Source organism: Haliotis rubra, unplaced genomic scaffold, assembly GCF_003918875.1.
Source record: "Haliotis rubra isolate DU_JTF1 unplaced genomic scaffold, ASM391887v1 Scf154, whole genome shotgun sequence".
NCBI lineage: Eukaryota > Metazoa > Mollusca > Gastropoda > Lepetellida > Haliotidae > Haliotis > Haliotis rubra.
Window position 1 is genome coordinate 1,337,689 of NW_025765492.1, and position 18,806 is coordinate 1,356,494.

Below are 18,806 nucleotides of genomic sequence, written 5' to 3' on the forward strand. Positions count from 1 at the left end.
GCCCCGCTTGATATGAAATAGACCTTAGTCATCCACTAGCTCTTTCGCTCACGTACCCATGAAGATCCGGGTTAGAATTGATCTTCAGTAACCCATGCTTGTCGTAAGAGGCGGCTGACGGGATCGGGTGGTCAGGCTCGCTGACTTGGTTGACACAAGTCATCGTATCCCAATTGCGTAAATCGGTGCTCATGCTGTTGATCCCTGGTGGAGACTCGATTATTTACAGACCGTAAACTAAACTCATTCACTCTCTCGCTTACTAGTTATCTAAGTGTTATGTACAGCGTTGGTTACAGAAGCACACTCACTCACGCACTCACGCAGACACACGCGTACGCACGCACTCACTTACTCAAGACGGAGTTGGGACGGCTGCTTACAACCGTTGTTGTTCACGCTGGGCTGATCGATACTTACTCTTAATAAGATTCCAGTCTCAAGGTAACCGGACATCTGTTGCTGATGCGAGAGTCGTAAGATGCAATTACCGAAACCTAATTTGTTGGTAACGCCAGCGATTATTATTTCTCGTTTCAATATAACAATTAACTGTGTATTAATTTCCAAGCTGACGAGTTTCTGGCACACCCACAGACACATACTCACACCGACACAGCCAGAGACTCGTACTCACACTCACACACACAGACATACACAACACAACACAACACACACACACAGACAGAGAGAGAGAGAGAGAGAGAGAGAGAGAGAGAGAGAGAGAGAGAGAGAGAGAGAGAGAGAGAGAGACAGACAGACAGACAGACAGACAGACAGACACACAGACACATACTCACACTGGCACACCGACACAGCCAGAGACTCGTACTCACACTGGCTAACACATACTCACACTAACACAGACAGACATACACATACTCACACTGGCACACCCACAGACTCACACGGACACACATACACCCACTGGCACACCCACAGACTCTCACGGACACATACCCACCATCGTAGAGATATAGAATGATGCTTCATTAGGAAATAATCTGATCATTAGCTACTAGCAACTAGACACCGTGACACAGACCCGCCCTTATCGACCAAGCTTGTATTCAATAACGGCATACTTAGATTAAGTTCTCAGAAATGCTGGTCATAATACACAGTTGTATACCAGTTAGGAAGGCTATTGATCAGATTCCCTAATATCACAACCCCATATTCGTGCAACACGCTAGTTATACGAAAGCTGCAGCGGACAAATGTTGACAATGTACACGTGCCACAGTCACGTGCTGTTAAGATTCATCAGCTCCCTGGGACAAACGTCATCAGTACCACAGACTTCAATAAGCGGAAGGTCAGTGGCTCTCTGATGTGGTTAAATGGCCTTCCATTTGTTAGATAATTCATTTGGGGCTTAAAAACATCAATACGATTGTGAATTTTCATGAGGTCATTTTGTACATATATCACTGTTTCCCACTTGTTAAGTTATAATTCACTTTTAAATCATGTAAGATTATGGCCTGATAAAAATGTTCATCAAATTAGCAGCTTAATGATGAAACCCGTGTCCACATTCAAATTTCGGGCTGGGGAAATAATTTGTGGGCTAGTAACTTTCAGGCGTAGCTAGCCCGACTGGGTAGCAAAATTTGGAAATTATTTCGCACACTGTAAATTAATCTGGACATTTGTTGCGCACTGTACTGAAGAGCAAAGTAGTTGGGTGAGGTGAGGTGAAATTGGGTTTAACGTCGTGCTTGAGAATATTTCGCTCATATGACGACGTGCATGCGTGTGTACGTGTATGTGCGGCTGCTTGTACTAGCCCAGACTTAAGCTGGTTTTATAGTGCTAGCCCACTGAGATACCATGCCGCAGTGAAGCATGAATACCCCACTCAGACACATTATACTGACTCCGAGCCGACCAGTCCTTGTTGTACCCATTAATGCCGAACGCCAGGCAGGGACCAATAAGTACCATATTTTATCGTTGTCTTTTGGTATGACGCGGTCGGGGATCGAACCCGCGACCTTCCGCTCTCCGGGCGGACACTCTAACCACTACACCACGGAGGCGGTCCCAAAGTAGTTATCATCGTATGTTAAATACCCATGAAGATCATGGTTAGAATTGATCTTCAGTAACCCATGCTTTTCGTAAGAGGCGACTAACGGGATCGGGTGGTCAGGCTCACTGACTGGGTTGACACATGTCATCGGTTCCCAGTTGCGTATATTGATGCTCATGCTTTTGATGACTGGATTGTTTGGCCCATACTCGATTATTTAGAGACCGCCGCCATATAGCTGGAATATTGATGAGTGCGGCGTGAAACTAAACTCACTCACTCGTATGTTAAATAGGCATGGCTACTTTTCACAACTATTGAAGGGTCACCTTGGTTCCATAGGACGAAAACGTACAGACTAGGGAGGTATCACTGTTTATCCAATAGGGATGGCTACTCATCACGACTATTGAAGGGTCACCTTGGTTCCAATAGGACGGTACCTTAAAGCCAAGGGATTATGACTGTTTATCCAATAGGCATGGCTAGTCATTGCGACTCTTGCAGTTCAACTTCGAATCGTGTTAAATCCTTGGTTGGAAAGATGCCCTAATGAGGTGCAGTTAGCTCGAAAGATTTACGCCTTGTTAGTTGCTTGAGGTAGAAGTCTAAAGTCGTCGTGATTATGACCCTTGTTCGTTCATCTCCATACCTTTGTTCTTACGTCTTAGCCTGAAACCAATTCAACACTGGAGGTTTAGGCTTGGTACATCATGATAGCAATGCTGTAATACCACTGTTGTTAGTGTAGAACTGTGTGTAACCTTTGACGGTTGGGGTATCCGCCAAGGTTGCTTCTCTCAGCCATTGTTCCCACCGGTAACCGTAATACCTGTTAATTCTGCATGCCAGGCCTAACCCAACCGTGTAATCAAGACAGATATGTGTGACATACCAGTTGTTATCGGGAGATCGATACGACTTATGATTATCAGCACACAGGCGGAGGAGTAATGATCAGCGCTGTACTGTGTTGTCTTGCCACTGGAACCTCAGGACAGGCTGGACCAGATAGCGGGATCATGCTGCCTCTGCCAGGTACAAGGGGAGTGTTTTGATACTCGGATGGTTGAGTACTTGTAAACTTCCTTGAATTTGCGGGACGAATGTAAAGGTACTTGGGTTACGCAATAATCGCAAATGTATTTAGATTAGGAGCTGTGGAGATGCTGGACTGCATGAAGATCGTAAATGTAGTTGGATTGTTGGGTGTTTGTAAATGATCTTGAAATTTAGGATGTTTGTGAAAAGATGATTATACTTGGTTGTACTTCAGTCGTCGACTAATTGTAACTGTACCTGGATGGTGGACATTTGTAAATATACCTGGACGGCGGACAGTTGTAAATGTGCCTGGACGGTGGACTGTTGTAAATGCACCTGGATGGTTCACAGTTGTAAATGTACCTGGACGGTGGACAGTTGTAAATGTACCTAAATGGCGGACAGTTGTAAATGTACCTGGACGATGGACAGTTGCAAAAGTACCTGAATGGTTGACACCTTTAAATGTTTCTGGACGGTGGACTGTTGTAAATTTACCTGGACGGTGGACTGTTGTATATGTTCTTGGACAGTGGACAGTTGTAAATGTACCTGGACGGTGGACAGTTGTAAATGTACCTGAATGGTTGACACCTGTAAATGTTCCTGGACGAAGGACTGTTGTAAATTTACCTGGACGGTGGACAGTTGTAAATGTGCCTGGACGGTGGACAGTTGTAAATGTACCTGAATGGTTGACACCTGTAAATGTACCTGGACGATGGACCATTGTAAATGTACCTGACCGTGGACCGTTGTAAATGTGCATGGATGGTGGACCGTTGTAAATGTACTTGGACGGTGGATACGGGTAAATGTACCTGGACGGTGGACAGTTGTAAATGTACCTGGACGGTGGACCATTGTAAATGTGACAGAATGGTGGACCGTTGTAAATGTACTTGGACGGTGGACCATTGTAAATGTGACAGGATGGTGGACCGTTGTAAATGTACTTGGATGGTGGATACTTGTAAATGTGACAGGACGGTGGACTGCTGTAAATGTACCTGGACAGTGACAGTTGGAAATGTACCTGAATGGTTGACACCTGTAAATGTACCTGGACGGTGGACTGTTGTAAATGTTCCTGGACGGTGGACTGTTGTATATGTACCTGGACGGTGGACAGTTACAAATGTACCTGAATGTTTGACACCTGTAAATGTTTCTGGACGGTGGACCATTGTAAATGTGACAGGATGGTGGACCGTTGTATATGTACTTGGACGGTGGATACGTGTAAATGTACCTGGACGGTGGACTGTTGTAAATGTACCTGGACGGTGGACCATTGTAAATGTGACAGGATGGTGGACCGTTGTAAATGTACTTGGACGGTGGACAGTTGTAAATGTACCTGGACGGTGGACTGTTGTAAATGTACCTGGATGGTGGACAGTTGTAAATGTACCTGGACGGTGGACAGTTGTAAATGTACCTGGATGGTGGACAGCTGTAAATGTACCTGGACGGTGGATTGTTGTAAATGTTCTTGGACGGTGGACAGTTGTAAATGTACCTGGACGGTGGACAGTTGTAAATGTTCCTGGACGGTGGACTGTTGTGGTAAATGTACCTGACGGTGGACGTTGTAAATGTTCCTGGACGGTGGACTGTTGTAAATGTACCTGGACGGTGGACAGTTGTACTGTAAATGTTCCTGGACTGTTGTAAATGTACCTGTTGTAACCTGAATGGTGGACAGTTGTAAATGTTTGATACCTGTAAATGTTTCTGGACGGTGGACCATTGTAAATGTGACAGGGTGGTGGACCGTTGTATATGTACTTGACGGTGGATACCTAAATGTACCTGGACGGTGGACAGTAAATACCTGGACGGTGGACAGTTGGACGGTGGACTGTTGTAAATGTACCTGGACGGTGGACAGTTGTAAATATACATGGATGGTGGACAGTTGTACCTGGATGGACTGTTGTAAATGTACCTGAATGTAAATGTACCTGGACAGTGGTTGGAAATGTACCTGAATGGTTGACACCTGTAAATGTGTCTGGACGGTAGACTGTTGTATATGTACCTGGACGGTGGACAGTTACAAATGTACCTGAATGTTTGACACCTGTAAATGTTTCTGGACGGTGGACCATTGTAAATGTGACAGGATGGTGGACCGTTGTATATATACTTGGACGGTGGATACGTGTAAATGTACCTGGACGGTGGACAGTTGTAAATGTACCTGGACGGTGGACCATTGTAAATGTGACAGGATGGTGGACCGTTGTAAATGTACTTGGACGGTGGACCATTGTAAATGTGTCTGGACGGTGGACAGTTGTAAATGTACCGGGACGGTGGACAGTTGTAAATGTACCTGGACGGTGGATACCTGTAAATGCACCTGGACGGTGGACTGTTGTAAATGTACCTGGACGGTGGACCGTTGTAAATGTGTCTGGACGGTGGATACGTGTAAATGCACCTAGACGGTGGACAGTTGTAAATGTTCCTGGACCATGGGCAGTTGTAAGTGTACCTGGACAGCGGAAACCTGTACCAAAACGATTAAGGGTCTATCGAACAGATTAGATACACTTTCGTTTTCAGTTTCTGCATGATAGAAATACTAATAGTCGTACAGCAACAGTAACCAATCACATTTACAAATTGCCGTACATGCAGCCTCTTGCTTTGTAACCGCCTAGTTTACGCAGACTTTTGTCACCCACGTCAACTTTCCTAGTTACCATTGTCTTTGGTCGGTTTATATTTTTTAGTTGCATCTTTTTATGTTAGTATTGTTCTAATTTTGTTTTAAGTCCTAGCCCCCTATGCATTGTGGAGGGACTTGAGAATCTGATTTGTTTCAGTTTGTAATGTACAACCGATCCCTACATAACTTGACGACCAATTATAGGCGTTATCCTCGAACACGTGTACATTTTATTAACTAACACAAATGGGTATTTGGCAACATGATGGTAAATGTTTTTAACGATTTTAAATCGTTACGATTTGGGTGTTCTCACGCTGCAACTGTGTTGCATGCTACAAGTTGTTACTACAAGTCGCACTGTGAGAACGCACCTTAATACACACTCAGTGATGGAAACTACCGGTCGCCAGATCGCCAGATGCGAGTAAGTTTTTAAAAAATGTGAATGTATGTCTCCAGTCAAAGAATTACTTGGCAACTAGAATGATCTATAGATGTCAAATAAAATTTACATTAAATTATATAATTTTTAAAATGATTTTATCACTTGTCAGTTGCATATATAAATCGCGACCACATGAAACATCGGAAAACGTGCGAGTTGTTGACGCTTACCTGTGCCTTACACAAAACGTGTTACAATTTTACGCTTGTTTAGGTCAAGGTGAAAGTATTTTCAAGTTGAGTTTAAACTTGGAGAAGATTTGGTTCGCAGAGACTCTAAACGTGTCTACAACACCAAATTTGTATTAAACATTTTACTACATATGCATAGATTCAAACCTGTCTCGTGAGTGTTGACATTTTGTTTTTTTAACCCAAGCTCACTAGCGTAATGACCCAACGAATGGACGTGGAAACATTGTTTCTTTCCACTACTATATCAAGAACGGTTTACATGCAGTTACTGTTCACCTGATCACTGGGACATTTACTTGGTGCCCACTTGAGGTGTAATATGCACCACCTTCGTAGAATTGTCGTAGCGTTGTCGTAGCGTTGCTGTGGCGTTGTCGTAGCGTTGTTGCAGCGTCGTCGTAGCGTTGTCGTGTCGTTGTTGTACCACTGTCGTATCGATGTTGTAGCACTGTGGTAGCGTTGTCGTTGGATCTTCGTAGCGATATAAGTGTCTGTACACGAACACTCACGTTTCCAAACACCGAAACGCACGTTATTCACAGGGACATACGCTGCCTAAAGCGTCTGTCTTAGAACAAGTCTTGGAACCAGTTTTGTTACAAAGGGGCTGTGGGGTAGCGTAATGGTTAAAGCCTCCGCTCGTCACGCTGAAGACCTGGGTTCGATTCCCCATATGGGTACAATGTGTGAAGCCCATTCCTGGGGTACCCTGCCGTGATATTGCTGGAATATTGCTTAAAGCGGCTTAAAACCATACTCACTCACTCATCGTTTCAAACATGAGTTCAGAATAATAATATACCGAATCAGAGATGCATATTTCCCCTCGTCCTGGCGTGTTTCAACTGTAATCCCTCAAGATATATTGTTTCTAGATAGTGTTTGACCTGCTTTTTCTCAGTACATTTTGTGATGCATTTATGTACTTGGTATGTATTTAGGAATGCGTTACAATACTTATATTCCATCAAGACGAAAAGAACACCGCTCAAGTTATACCACTCTTTAGTTTCGGCGATGAATATGAAATGTTTCTGGTGGACATCCCCTGCCAATGCGTCAGATATGCAATCAGCACAGTGTGTCAGCCTGTTCGGGAAATGCCTCACCAGGTCAGCACATGCTAACCTAGTGTCTAGCACACTTGTAATCCCCACGCATGGGGTAACTGTATCACCAGGATGACAGCCGTATGTGTGTCACCTGCAGCACGATATTTATAGCTCCTCAATATTGGGGATTGCGTGAAGCCGGTGGCATTGACAGATAAGAACCTTCTTGTCCTCGTCGCCACTGCAGCGACGTTACGTGGGCGAGTAAATAGGACTCAAGCAATATTGCAGCAATAGCTCACAGTAAGTCCAAGTGGCGAATCGAACCCAAACCCCGGTGTGAACGGTGAGGCTTTTCGGCCACCCAACAGCCCTGCCACCTTGAACCAGGAACGCCGTAAGAAGTATTTCAAATGTTTTGAATTACAATCAAATTAGTAAGTGTGTGAGAACGTTGCGTCTGGCGCCAAATTTCACAATATTTCTGCAATATCATGCCAGGGGAAAACAGAATTAGACTCGCACTTTATACCATGTCGTAACTCGAACCTGGACCACCGTCGTGGCGGGCAAACGCCTTAAACCTGGAATACGGGGTAACGGGGTAGGAGGTTACTATGACAACTACAGGGGCATTATTCCATTGCTAGTCAATAGGGAAACAGGATTACATTGGAGATGATAAGAAGCTGCGATCTGATCTCCAACCACGGCTTTAACTCCCCTCTCAATATCATTTTGCAGATGACGGTCGACTTAGCGATGTAATGGCGGCACGAGAGCGAAGTCGAGAGACTCCATATCAGGATTTTACAAGGATTAAAAACGCCGTGTTTATCCGCCGAGCCGCAAGGGGACATTTGGACCGAGATGATCTCTTCACCGACCCTTCCTTCCCACCGGATTGGTCGTCCTTGACCTACGTGTATAGCGGGGATGACAAATATGAAAGAACCGTTTTCAAGAGACCCACGGTGAGATATTGTCATTGTCATGTTCACACCTACAGTTTCATTGTTTTCATTATTGCGAAAATGCCCTTAGCAACGCATTATCTATTTCTCGTAAATCTCGATGGCTCTAGTCTTTCAGAATTAATTCGCCAGGGACACATAAACCGTAATTACTCGTAGCTCGTAGGTCAGTCTCTAATTCCAGTTGCAGAGGGGGTATTTAAGAACTCACCGTTAATAATGCCCTGGGTAAGGCGAGGTGGAATGGGGTTAAATATCGCTTTTAAGATTCTTGCACATATATACAACGACGTGCATACACAGGCGCGCGTGAACAGGTGCGTGCGTGCGTGCGTGCGTGCGTGCGTGAGTGAGTGTTTCTAGTTGTACTACTATGAAGGTATTATCAATGTGTGATCCATATTTTAAACACTGTTTTGCCTGTTACAAAGTATTTTGTTTTGGCAGTTTAGCAGTTATGGTGATTCTCTCTCGTAGACAATCTGTTCTTATAGTGCTAGCCCATCGACGTACCATGTCGCACTGTAACAAATATACCATCAGGCACAGTATTCCAAGCTGACCAGCTTGTAGACTAAGGCTTAGTCTCTGAATATATATAATTTTTATAGTAACAAACAAGCCCATTTATATTGAAAAGGAGCCCCAGGGAGACCAGAGATTCAGAACCTGAGGAAGTCTAGACTTGCTTTATTTAGCACTGCAGAGAGGGCTTGGCAGTAGGGAAATGAATGTGGTTCAGGGACTGTGAGACAGACTAATCAGCTTGTTTCATCCCATCCTGTCGAGCGCCATGTAAGAAAACAAGCATTATCTCTTGACGGGGTGGAGGTCTGTCTACTGGATCAGTTTCGCAGTGTTTCAGGCTGGCTCTCGTAATGCTATGTTCAAACTATCACGTTTCGCGCCACGACTAAAATCGTGGTCGTAATCGTGGACTAATCGTGGTGATCCTATCAGATCTTATCAGATCTTGAGGTCAGTCGTGGCAATCGTGTTAATCGTAGAAACATTTTGGACGGTTCAAAATTTTTCTACGATCAACACGATTGATTGTCAATCGTAATCATCGCATCAGATCGTACTGAATCGTAACAAAGCGCAACATATCGCGTCTAATTGTGCTTCCAAATCGTGGTGATCGGAATCAATCGTGCTTGTAGGCTGTAGTGTTCACTCTGTTGAAGTTCAAGAAACAGTGAAGTCCATGGTCAGTCGGGCTGTATATATTTATCCGTCGGGGTCCAATCGTAGCTCAACTCGTGATCAGCTCGGTCGTGATCGTGAAAGAAATCGCGACCACAATTGCATCGTATCGCAACAGAGTGCATCGGTTCGTGATGAACGTATCGGAACGTACCTGCACGTACCAGATCGTCCCAAATCGGGGACCCCCATCGTGATGATCATGTCAGATCGCGACCCAATCGTGAACTCAATCGGGACACTCTTATCACAACGTATGTGATCGAATCTGAATGGGAGAACAGATCGTGACACTAGCGCATCCTAGCGCACCAAATCGTATCAAAACGCATCGACTCGCATCACCGCGCATCCAAACCAAACATTTCAGAGAAGTTCCACGATCAGCTACGAATGGCCAATCGTGGCATTCGTAACGAATCGTGCGACAGTGTGAACCTAGCATTATGGACTGTGGGTTATATACATCTGCATGTCATTGCTCAAATATTGAATCCAAAGCGTTCACCAGTGACGGCTAATCTGGTCTAAATTTAAGCATCGTTCATTGAGCAGTGAATGAGCAACGTCTTTTAGCAATATTCCAGCAATTTCACGTCGTGGGAGAACAGAAATGGGTTTCACATAAAAATGTGTTAGTGACGAGCGAACGCTTGAACCACTAGTAGGCACCCCACCGTATTTCATTTATACCACGGCGTGTCAGGGAAGATACGCCACGGATAGACATGTCTTGGACGTTTACCATTTTACGGAGACTATCGGTATTGTGCGGCCAAACTTCAAAGCATAATCAGGGCGGACGGGGGTCCGACCTACTATCATAGGCTTCTGGCACACCCAGGGGGCATAACTCTGCAATGTAAAATCCGGGCCCACAGAGTGTTGAGTCAGGTCAACAGTTATACGTATGTGACCTGTTCATCTGTTTCCGATAGGCCTTGTTTTCAGTATGAACTATTTGAAAGGACAGAACAGGATTGCTCTTATGGAGCCTCAACTTTGGAAGTGATTGAAAAACTCACTGTTTTCCAATATGATAAACGTCTGTTGATGTGATAAATCACGAATATAATCTGATCCATATTCGATTTTATAATAAGGTGGAACTTCCGGGTCCAAAACTAAGCCTCTGTTGTCGGTAATAAGAATGACAATCCCCATAAGTAAACCATTAAAAATCGGTCACAAAGCTTTAGATGTCCTTAAACAGAAAATATATCGCAGAGATAACATTAACCGTTCCTCGATCAGGGCTGGACTAAACAAGAAGAGACCCAAGCAAGGCTGAAGCACCTATAAATGTTGACGTTATTATGAAGCTATACAGGTGTACTTAAGGGCAGGTGCGTCATCCGTGTTGTTTGACGTGAGATTGGTTTTATGATGCTACGATCTCGCAAGTGTGCTAGTCGGTCACGTTTGACGTTGTACCAGAGGAGCGTACGTCAGCTGATGTTAACACAATCTCCCCAGCTTGTATGAGACATTAAACCAGCGTTCAAAACCCGAACGGTTTTTCAAATATTAACACAAAAGTCATCTAACGAAAACGAGAACCACGCTCCTCTACATCTTTCATTATCATATACATTGTGTACTTGAGCGCGCACTGTCTCAAGCAACGTATGATCTTAAGCAGTGTATGTTGGTGAATATAGGCCTACACTGATGACTATATGCAGTTAAGTAGTCATTGCTTAAAACCTGCAGAAAAATGAAATCAACAATAAAACCATTCATGCTAATATCTTTGTTGAGTCGTCAGGTGGTAAATGCATCATTGGAATGGTTTAAGTTGCAGTCAGGGAAGGTAACCCTAAACTCACTGACGCCTGTTCTTATAGTTTGTGAGAGTACATATCATTTATGAGTGAGTGAGTTACATTTAAGTCCGCTTCCCGCGATATTCCAGTCCTATCACAGCTTGTCGGCTTTGAGTAGCAGGAAAACCAGAAATGATTAAGGCCTCTGACGTTCACTACTTTGAGGAAACTCATGAGCTCGGTAAAGGTACTGACAAACGAAAAGAACACCAAGGACGAACCAGGGCGCCGTTCCTCAAAGCGATCATACCGCTACGACAGTCGGAAGTCTATGTTAAACTATGGAAGTTACGGTCATCTTAGCGCTACGATCGCACTGTGGAACGAGGCTCAGGTTCCGAGCTTACATAGCTTTCAATCTTTCCCAAGCGACGCAACTCTGCAAAGCGAATATGGTAACCTTGAATTTATTACTAGTAATCAAACTTCGTGGAGTTGCCATGTTTATTTTTCTGATTACTGACCAAAGCTGCGGACGAGGCGGGATGCATTTTGGACAATTTGGAAAAGTGAAATCTGCAGGGGCAAACCTAGTGGCTGAAAGCAAGAAAGGATCCACCCAACTACTGATATTCTTAGTCATTAGTGAGTGGGTGGGTGGGTATGTGGATGAGTGAGTGAGTGTTATATAAAAGGGGGACATCAATATTGGAGACATATTTTTCTCATTTTTGGAATCGAATCAGGGTCTTCGCATGGTGAGCAACACTTCATCCACTGGGCTCACCATCCGAACGTTATTACCACAGAGATGGACTAGACAGATGTTTACTAAACACGACACGTCCACACGTCGACGTTTTGGACATCGGGGCACTATCCACATATTGTTTCAGTCTACAGAGGCTGTATCTAGGGTTACAATGATTTTCAGACCAGCACAGACCAAATGTAATTACGCCAGTTCACAAACGAACCAGGGGGCAACTCCATTAAGCTGGTTTAATGGGATCAAACATTAGCGTTCTCCTTGCACGCCAGGTACCATAGCAGGGCTTTTCACCTGTCGAATTACCTCGTAGTTTGTAGTTTAATCCGTGATCACTAATTTTTGATTCCCTTGGTTTGTTGTATGACTTGTTTCAGCGGAGTACAAAGCACGTCGTGTCCTTGTAGGGCTAATTAGTAGACAGACTGACGTTTTAATACTTCCCCGGCATTATAAGGCTAATCAGAGCCAGAGGACAACGCAAATCCGGACGCACCGTACATTCATGTGTATTAACAATTCAGACGTTGATTTTCCATACTGGATTTTTCACAGGGCAATTTCAAAGAAAAATAGTTTTGAAGGCGTTACATGTAGTAATGAATACCCAATCTGATTTCCTTACTAAAGAGTCTCCACTTAAATTAATGTAGGAGTGAGTGTGTTCGTATGAGATTATGTGTAATTAGTGACTGTTTGTGGGCTCGTTTATGTGATGTTAGATGAGAGGATAACCATGAGTATCGATCTACGCAATTGGGAGCCTGGTCACCCGATCCCGACAAGCATGAGTTGGGTATTTTATATGTTTTTGTATTTGTTCGTTTGTGAGTTTATATGATATTCGTGAGTATATGTAATATGACTCTCTCTCTCTCTTGCTCTCTCTCTCTCTGTGCATGTCATAATAGCTGATGTTATATTAACATTTGCGAGTGTGTGTACTTTAATGTGATGCTAATCTACATGTATGAGTGAGTGAGTCATTTGGATTTATAAGTAGGTTGCTGCAGAATTCGCATTGGAGTAACTGCTATCCACTCAAGTGGGACCTTGAATTACCCAAAATGTACTGAAGTCTCCGCCTTGACTAACCCAGGTTTGTCACTACGTCAATAATGCAAACAGATATGTTTGGTGTTAGTAATGAAACTACTGCCGACAATTCTCCCCGTATGCAACGTAGCACTCTTAATAATGCATATGGAATGTGAAATAAGACACGTTACGTATCTGCCTTAGCGAACAAAACAGAGTGGGTCCTAAAGTGGGAATGACGACGCAGAGTCACTTCCCTTTGCTCTACTGGGCTACTTTGAGTTTTTCTCATGGCTGAGTGAGTGAGCGATGTTGTACCAGTATTCGGGGAATCGAACCTGGATCTTCGGGATTTCGAGCGAACGCTTAAACCACTGGGCTACCCCCGCCGCCCAAGATTCATTACTATTCGGACTGAGAGAAAACAAATCATTGCAGATACGTAAACGATACACAGACGAAATGACAGCTGAAGTAGGATTCAGTTAGAAATGACTGCACTTAGATCTATTTAGCGACGTGCGTGCATGTTTGTGTATGTAAATGTAAGTGTGCGCGCGTGCGTATGTGCGCGCGTGTGTGTAAATCATGCACATCGGTCGTTACCAGAGCACTACACTAGAAAAACGCTTGTATCCAAGGCAGCATCTTACGAGAGGATTAGTATCATCAAACTGCCAAGCTGTGTATAGGGTTGCATATATAAACAAGTTCCGGGTAGATTTTACGGACACTTCACCGACATAGTTGAAGTTCATGTGTGGTTCAATTATTATCCGTATACTGATTGATTAGGCATGGCGTTGTTTCAAATGACATTCACTGACACTTCCCTGGCTGAAAGAAAACCTGTTCCTTGACAAGCTGGACAACAGGTAGGCTTTCTTAAGTCATTTAGATTTATAAGTAGGCTGCTGCAGAATTCGCATTGGAGTAACTGCTATCCACTCAAGTGGCACCTTGAATTACCCAAAATGTACTGAAGTCTCGCCTTGACTAACCCAGGTTTGTCACTACGTCAATAATGCAAACAGATATGTTTGGTGTTAGTAATGAAACTACTGCCGACAATTCTCCCCGCACTAACTCAACAAAGTTGTCAATAACGCTTCTCCGTGGCAACGATTAATTCCATGCATATGTAGACACCATAAATGTCCGTTATGGGATTCGAACCACGAACTTTCTGATCCGATGCCGTTCTGTGCACGTGGCCAAAAAGGGCAACCCAGACAGCAAAACAGTCAGACACAGGTTTCATTAGTCTGTCGCACAGACCCTAAAACAAATACACACAATGCAGCGAATGCAAGTCTAGAATACTAGTATGTGGCAAATCTAGATTGCTATAGTTTTTGTAAATGAAGAAAGTATCTTGGCTCGTTTTTAATATATACTACCCATCAAAAGTTGAGACTTAAAGCACTCACTATATGTTATGTATATATGTATGGTTACATCGAAGATGAATTTCTCCACAAACCGAAAACCTTATGCAGATGAATTGCACGAGGATCATGCATCAAATTGCTGTAAGGCATGTGCAAATATCATGCATGTGAACAGCTGCGTTTTGGTGTAAAGTTTTGTTACGTATTCGTTAATTTTCACTGAGTTTCATCATTTATTGAACTCATGACAATAATCTTTTCAACGTTACAAATACTTTTTACAATACAATAGTTCATGTGTAAACAGTACCTCAGGGAACCAGTATGGAAAGTTTTGCACAATATATTTTAGAACAGTTGACTTCAGTAAATGGCTTCATTTACGCTACAAGTCAATACATTGATTACACAACAGTCTCGTTGCCTGTTGACTGGGTTCCATCCTATTGCGCAACTTAGTACAATAACCAGTCCAGAATTTTGAGACCAATTTATTTAACTGGATACTAAAAATATTAATCAGTATTATTTGATACATCTGAGCACTTGTATATTGCAACACTACGCTCCTTATAATCCTTGCAAACATGTCGTGCAGCGTGCTCTGTCGTACAGCGAACACTGACAAACAGAAACCTGGAAATCGTGGAAATCTCGAAACGAAGCTTTGTCGCTAGAAAAGTTTGGCGGTCTGGTACGGACTTGATATTATATCAATTACATTGTGCGTTACAGAACTACTCTGAATAAGCTCAAGAATCACATATAGTCATGTCATTGGGGAATGAAAAGAGTTGGCAAAAGGTTCCTGTCCTTGTACGTGATGAAATTGTATCAATATAAGACATTGATCGTTCATTCTATTTCATTATTATTTGGAATGACTATTGTTTGAAACATATTCATCTCAATATTTGTTCATGTTAACAATTGTCACACAATTTAAAAATGAAAGTTTTGGCATAATCGTAGCATAAATATGCATGTGAATGTCGGAAATACGTTTTTCATATTTTTGGGAATGTTTTTTTTAATAGAACAATATGATGAGACTAATCCCTTTTAAACCATATATTTCTGAAAAGCCTGTAATCTGAGCTTTAATTTGATATATAACATGACACAATTGAGTTGATTGCAAAAAGGTTTGCATTTCTATCTAAGATTTCGAAAGTGAAGATGAGCCCTATGACCTTGAAGGTCGAATTTGACCTTGTTCCACCTCTGAGATTTTCCTAGACTTTTTATATGTTATAAAGGAATGGTTCAGGATCTTAAAAAAGTTGTAATCATTTCTGTTGCAATTTGTGGTGGGTGTTCTCATAAATTGACTGGACTAATAACAGGTGTAACAAGTGAGCCAGATGACTTGTGAATCATTTTACCTCATCAAACTGGGGCAGTCTGTGACGTCTTAGTTAAGGTCACGCTGCCTCCACCGCGCCATAAAAAATAGAAATACGATGTTATTTAAGTTTAAAATTAAAATTCATTTGTAAATACCACTTTCTTATGAAACATGGAATTGGAATTCAGTGTAACCATAGTTGTTTGTGATGTCTATTTTCACTTTCACCCGGGAAAAGTCGGATCGGCTGAAAAGTAGGTCATTGTCTGAATAGGCTAATGAGACTCATGTTTTCTGATTGACCAAAATACTGTTCATTACAGCCTGTGCATGTTATGACATATATTATGTTTTTGCAAGAGCAGTCAAAATTCTGTTTTACATAGAATTCTCCGTGTCTCGTGAAAGTTACAGAGTGTCCTTCAACAATATGTCGACACGTTCCACAGTTACCTCTGTTGCATCTAGACACAGTAGGATTTGATAAATTCTGTTTCTTAAAATAAATTTGGCTTTTGTTAGTATCTTTTTAAGATTCTGATTTTGTCTTTTGCTATTTATTATTTTTCTAGATTTCAGCATTGATTTCAGTTTTTCATCTTGTTCTAAGATGCACATATTTGTTTTTATGTTCTGGAACACATTTGGGTTCAACGGATTATAAGTAGATACAAAAGCAATTACTTTTTCCTCATTGGTTTGTTTCATCGTTCCTGTCAAGAGATCTTCTCTATTAAGCTGTAAAGCTTTATATATTCCGTCTTCAACAAGAGATTTTGGATATTCCCGTAATAGTAAAAACGTCCTAAGTTCATTCAGTCTTTGATTGCGGGTGTCTTGGTTTGAAACTATTGTACATATTCTTCGTGCCAGGTTATATGGAAGACTTCTTTTGGTGTGGCTCGGATGACAAGATTTGAAGTTTAAATATTGTTTCGTATCTGTAGGTTTGTAGAATATATCTGTGTCCAATTTCCACCCCGATTTGATGACCATTGTGTCTAAGAAAGCTGTTTCAGTTTCATCTGCCTCCATAGTGAAAACACGATTTTCGTCCATGCTATTTAATAGTTCGTAAAATGTATTTAGTTTCTCCTCAGAAAATGGCCAAATTATGAAGCAAAAGAAGTCTTCCATATAACCTGGCACGAAGAATATATATATTACTCATGAAAGGACTTGTATAATGATGTATGGCAAAGGAGGATAGAAAAGGCTTGTAATGATATGCTTGTAATGGCATGCTTGTTAGGTGCACTTGCACAACATGTCCAGACTTCTTCGTGACCAGGTGAGAGGATCCCATCTATCAGAATTACACTAAACCTTCTGTTTATCCCTCTACCAGGTACAGGGTAATTCCCATCCCGATCTATTGTCGATGTTATCATCTCTGAAAAATTCCGCATGGTTAACTAATATGAAAAACAAGAACTTTTATTACATTTTTTAATTATTTCTTCTGATCGGCGGATCTGTTGATCCAGTAATACACATTTAAATAACAACGCTGTATTGTCTCCAGTCATATGGCTCCCTGCTAGAGTCGCACGGAACCTAATGACTGTCCGTCTCTATCAGGTAATTGCACAGGTGGGTATCGATTGAAGATTACACCTGACCGAGGATCGTTAATCCTTTGTCCGCTAATTGAATTTGGGTTCAGTGTCCCCGAAATAGATAACGTTTTCTTCAAAATGTATCAGGTGTAAAAAGCAGCCGTTGTAGACAACTCGACATCAGGTGGCAGCTTTAATGAGATTGTTTATGCCAAACCTCTGTACTTCAAGCTTGATAAGTGGATTATTATCTCTGATGGATTAGGTATTGGGCTAAGCTGTATAACGAGGTCTCCACTAGTAGAGGTGACCATAGACAATGCAACGTAGCACTCTTAATAATGCATATGGAATGTGAAATAAGACACGTTACGTATCTGCCTTAGCGAAAAAAACAGAGTAGGTCCTAAAGTGGGAATGACAACGCAGAGTCACTTCCCTTTGCTCTACTGGGCTACTTTGAGTTTTTTCTCATGGCTGAGTGAGTGAGCGATGTTGTACCAGTATTCGGGGAATCGAACCTGGATCTTCGGGATTTCGAGCGAACGCTTAAACCACTGGGCAACCCCCGCCGCCCCAGATTCATTACTATTCGGACTCAGAGAAAACAAATCATTGCAGATACGTAAACGATACACAGACGAAATGGCAGCTGAAGTAGGATTCAGTTAGAAATGACTGCACTTAGATCTATTTAGCGACGTGCGTGCACGTTTGTTTATGTAAATGTAAGTGTGTGAGTGTCTGTGTGTGCGCGCGTGTGTGTAAAACATGCACATCGGTCGTTACCAGAGCACTACACTAGAAAAACGCTTGTATCCAAGGCAGCATCTTACGAGAGGATTAGTATCATATCAAACTGCAAAACTGTGTATAGAGTTGCATATATAAACAAGCTAATGTGTCGTCTTACAGGAAATATGCGAACAACCTACATTTATCGGCGTTGGTGGTGTGATTGACGAGCCGTTCCCATGGAAACAGTGGCGACAACGAGGCTGGTTCCAGGCGGCGGTGATTATCATTTCGCTCAACGTCAGGTTTCTGGACAGACTCATCCCGGGCTATAAAGTCTTCGAACAGAACTTCGATTCTGATTATATTGGTGAGTCGATGGATGAAAAGAGAAAAAGTGTTTGCTGCTGCCGAATCAGTTGACAAATGTTAATCTATGCATGCACATTCGTCACCACTCAACCCTTTCAGCAACCTTGTCCGAAAATGAGACGAGGAATGCAATCGTCATCACTCGCCTCTTTCCGTAACCTGCGCCATTCGAGATGTCCAAGAATGACATGA

The 18,806-nt window shown here is 42.6% G+C and overlaps 1 protein-coding gene across 1 annotated transcript in view; it reads left to right on the forward strand.

The window, feature by feature from the left end:
• LOC124270737 (calpain-3-like) overlaps positions 1 to 18,806 on the forward strand; it is a 55,302-nt gene that overhangs the window by 27,473 nt on the left and 9,023 nt on the right. The window contains exons 2-3 of the mRNA XM_046705776.1: positions 8,201 to 8,430; positions 18,423 to 18,612. Of these exons, the coding sequence (XP_046561732.1) occupies positions 8,224 to 8,430; positions 18,423 to 18,612 (397 nt within the window). The 5' untranslated portion in view covers positions 8,201 to 8,223. The remainder of the gene's footprint in view (positions 1 to 8,200; positions 8,431 to 18,422; positions 18,613 to 18,806) is intronic.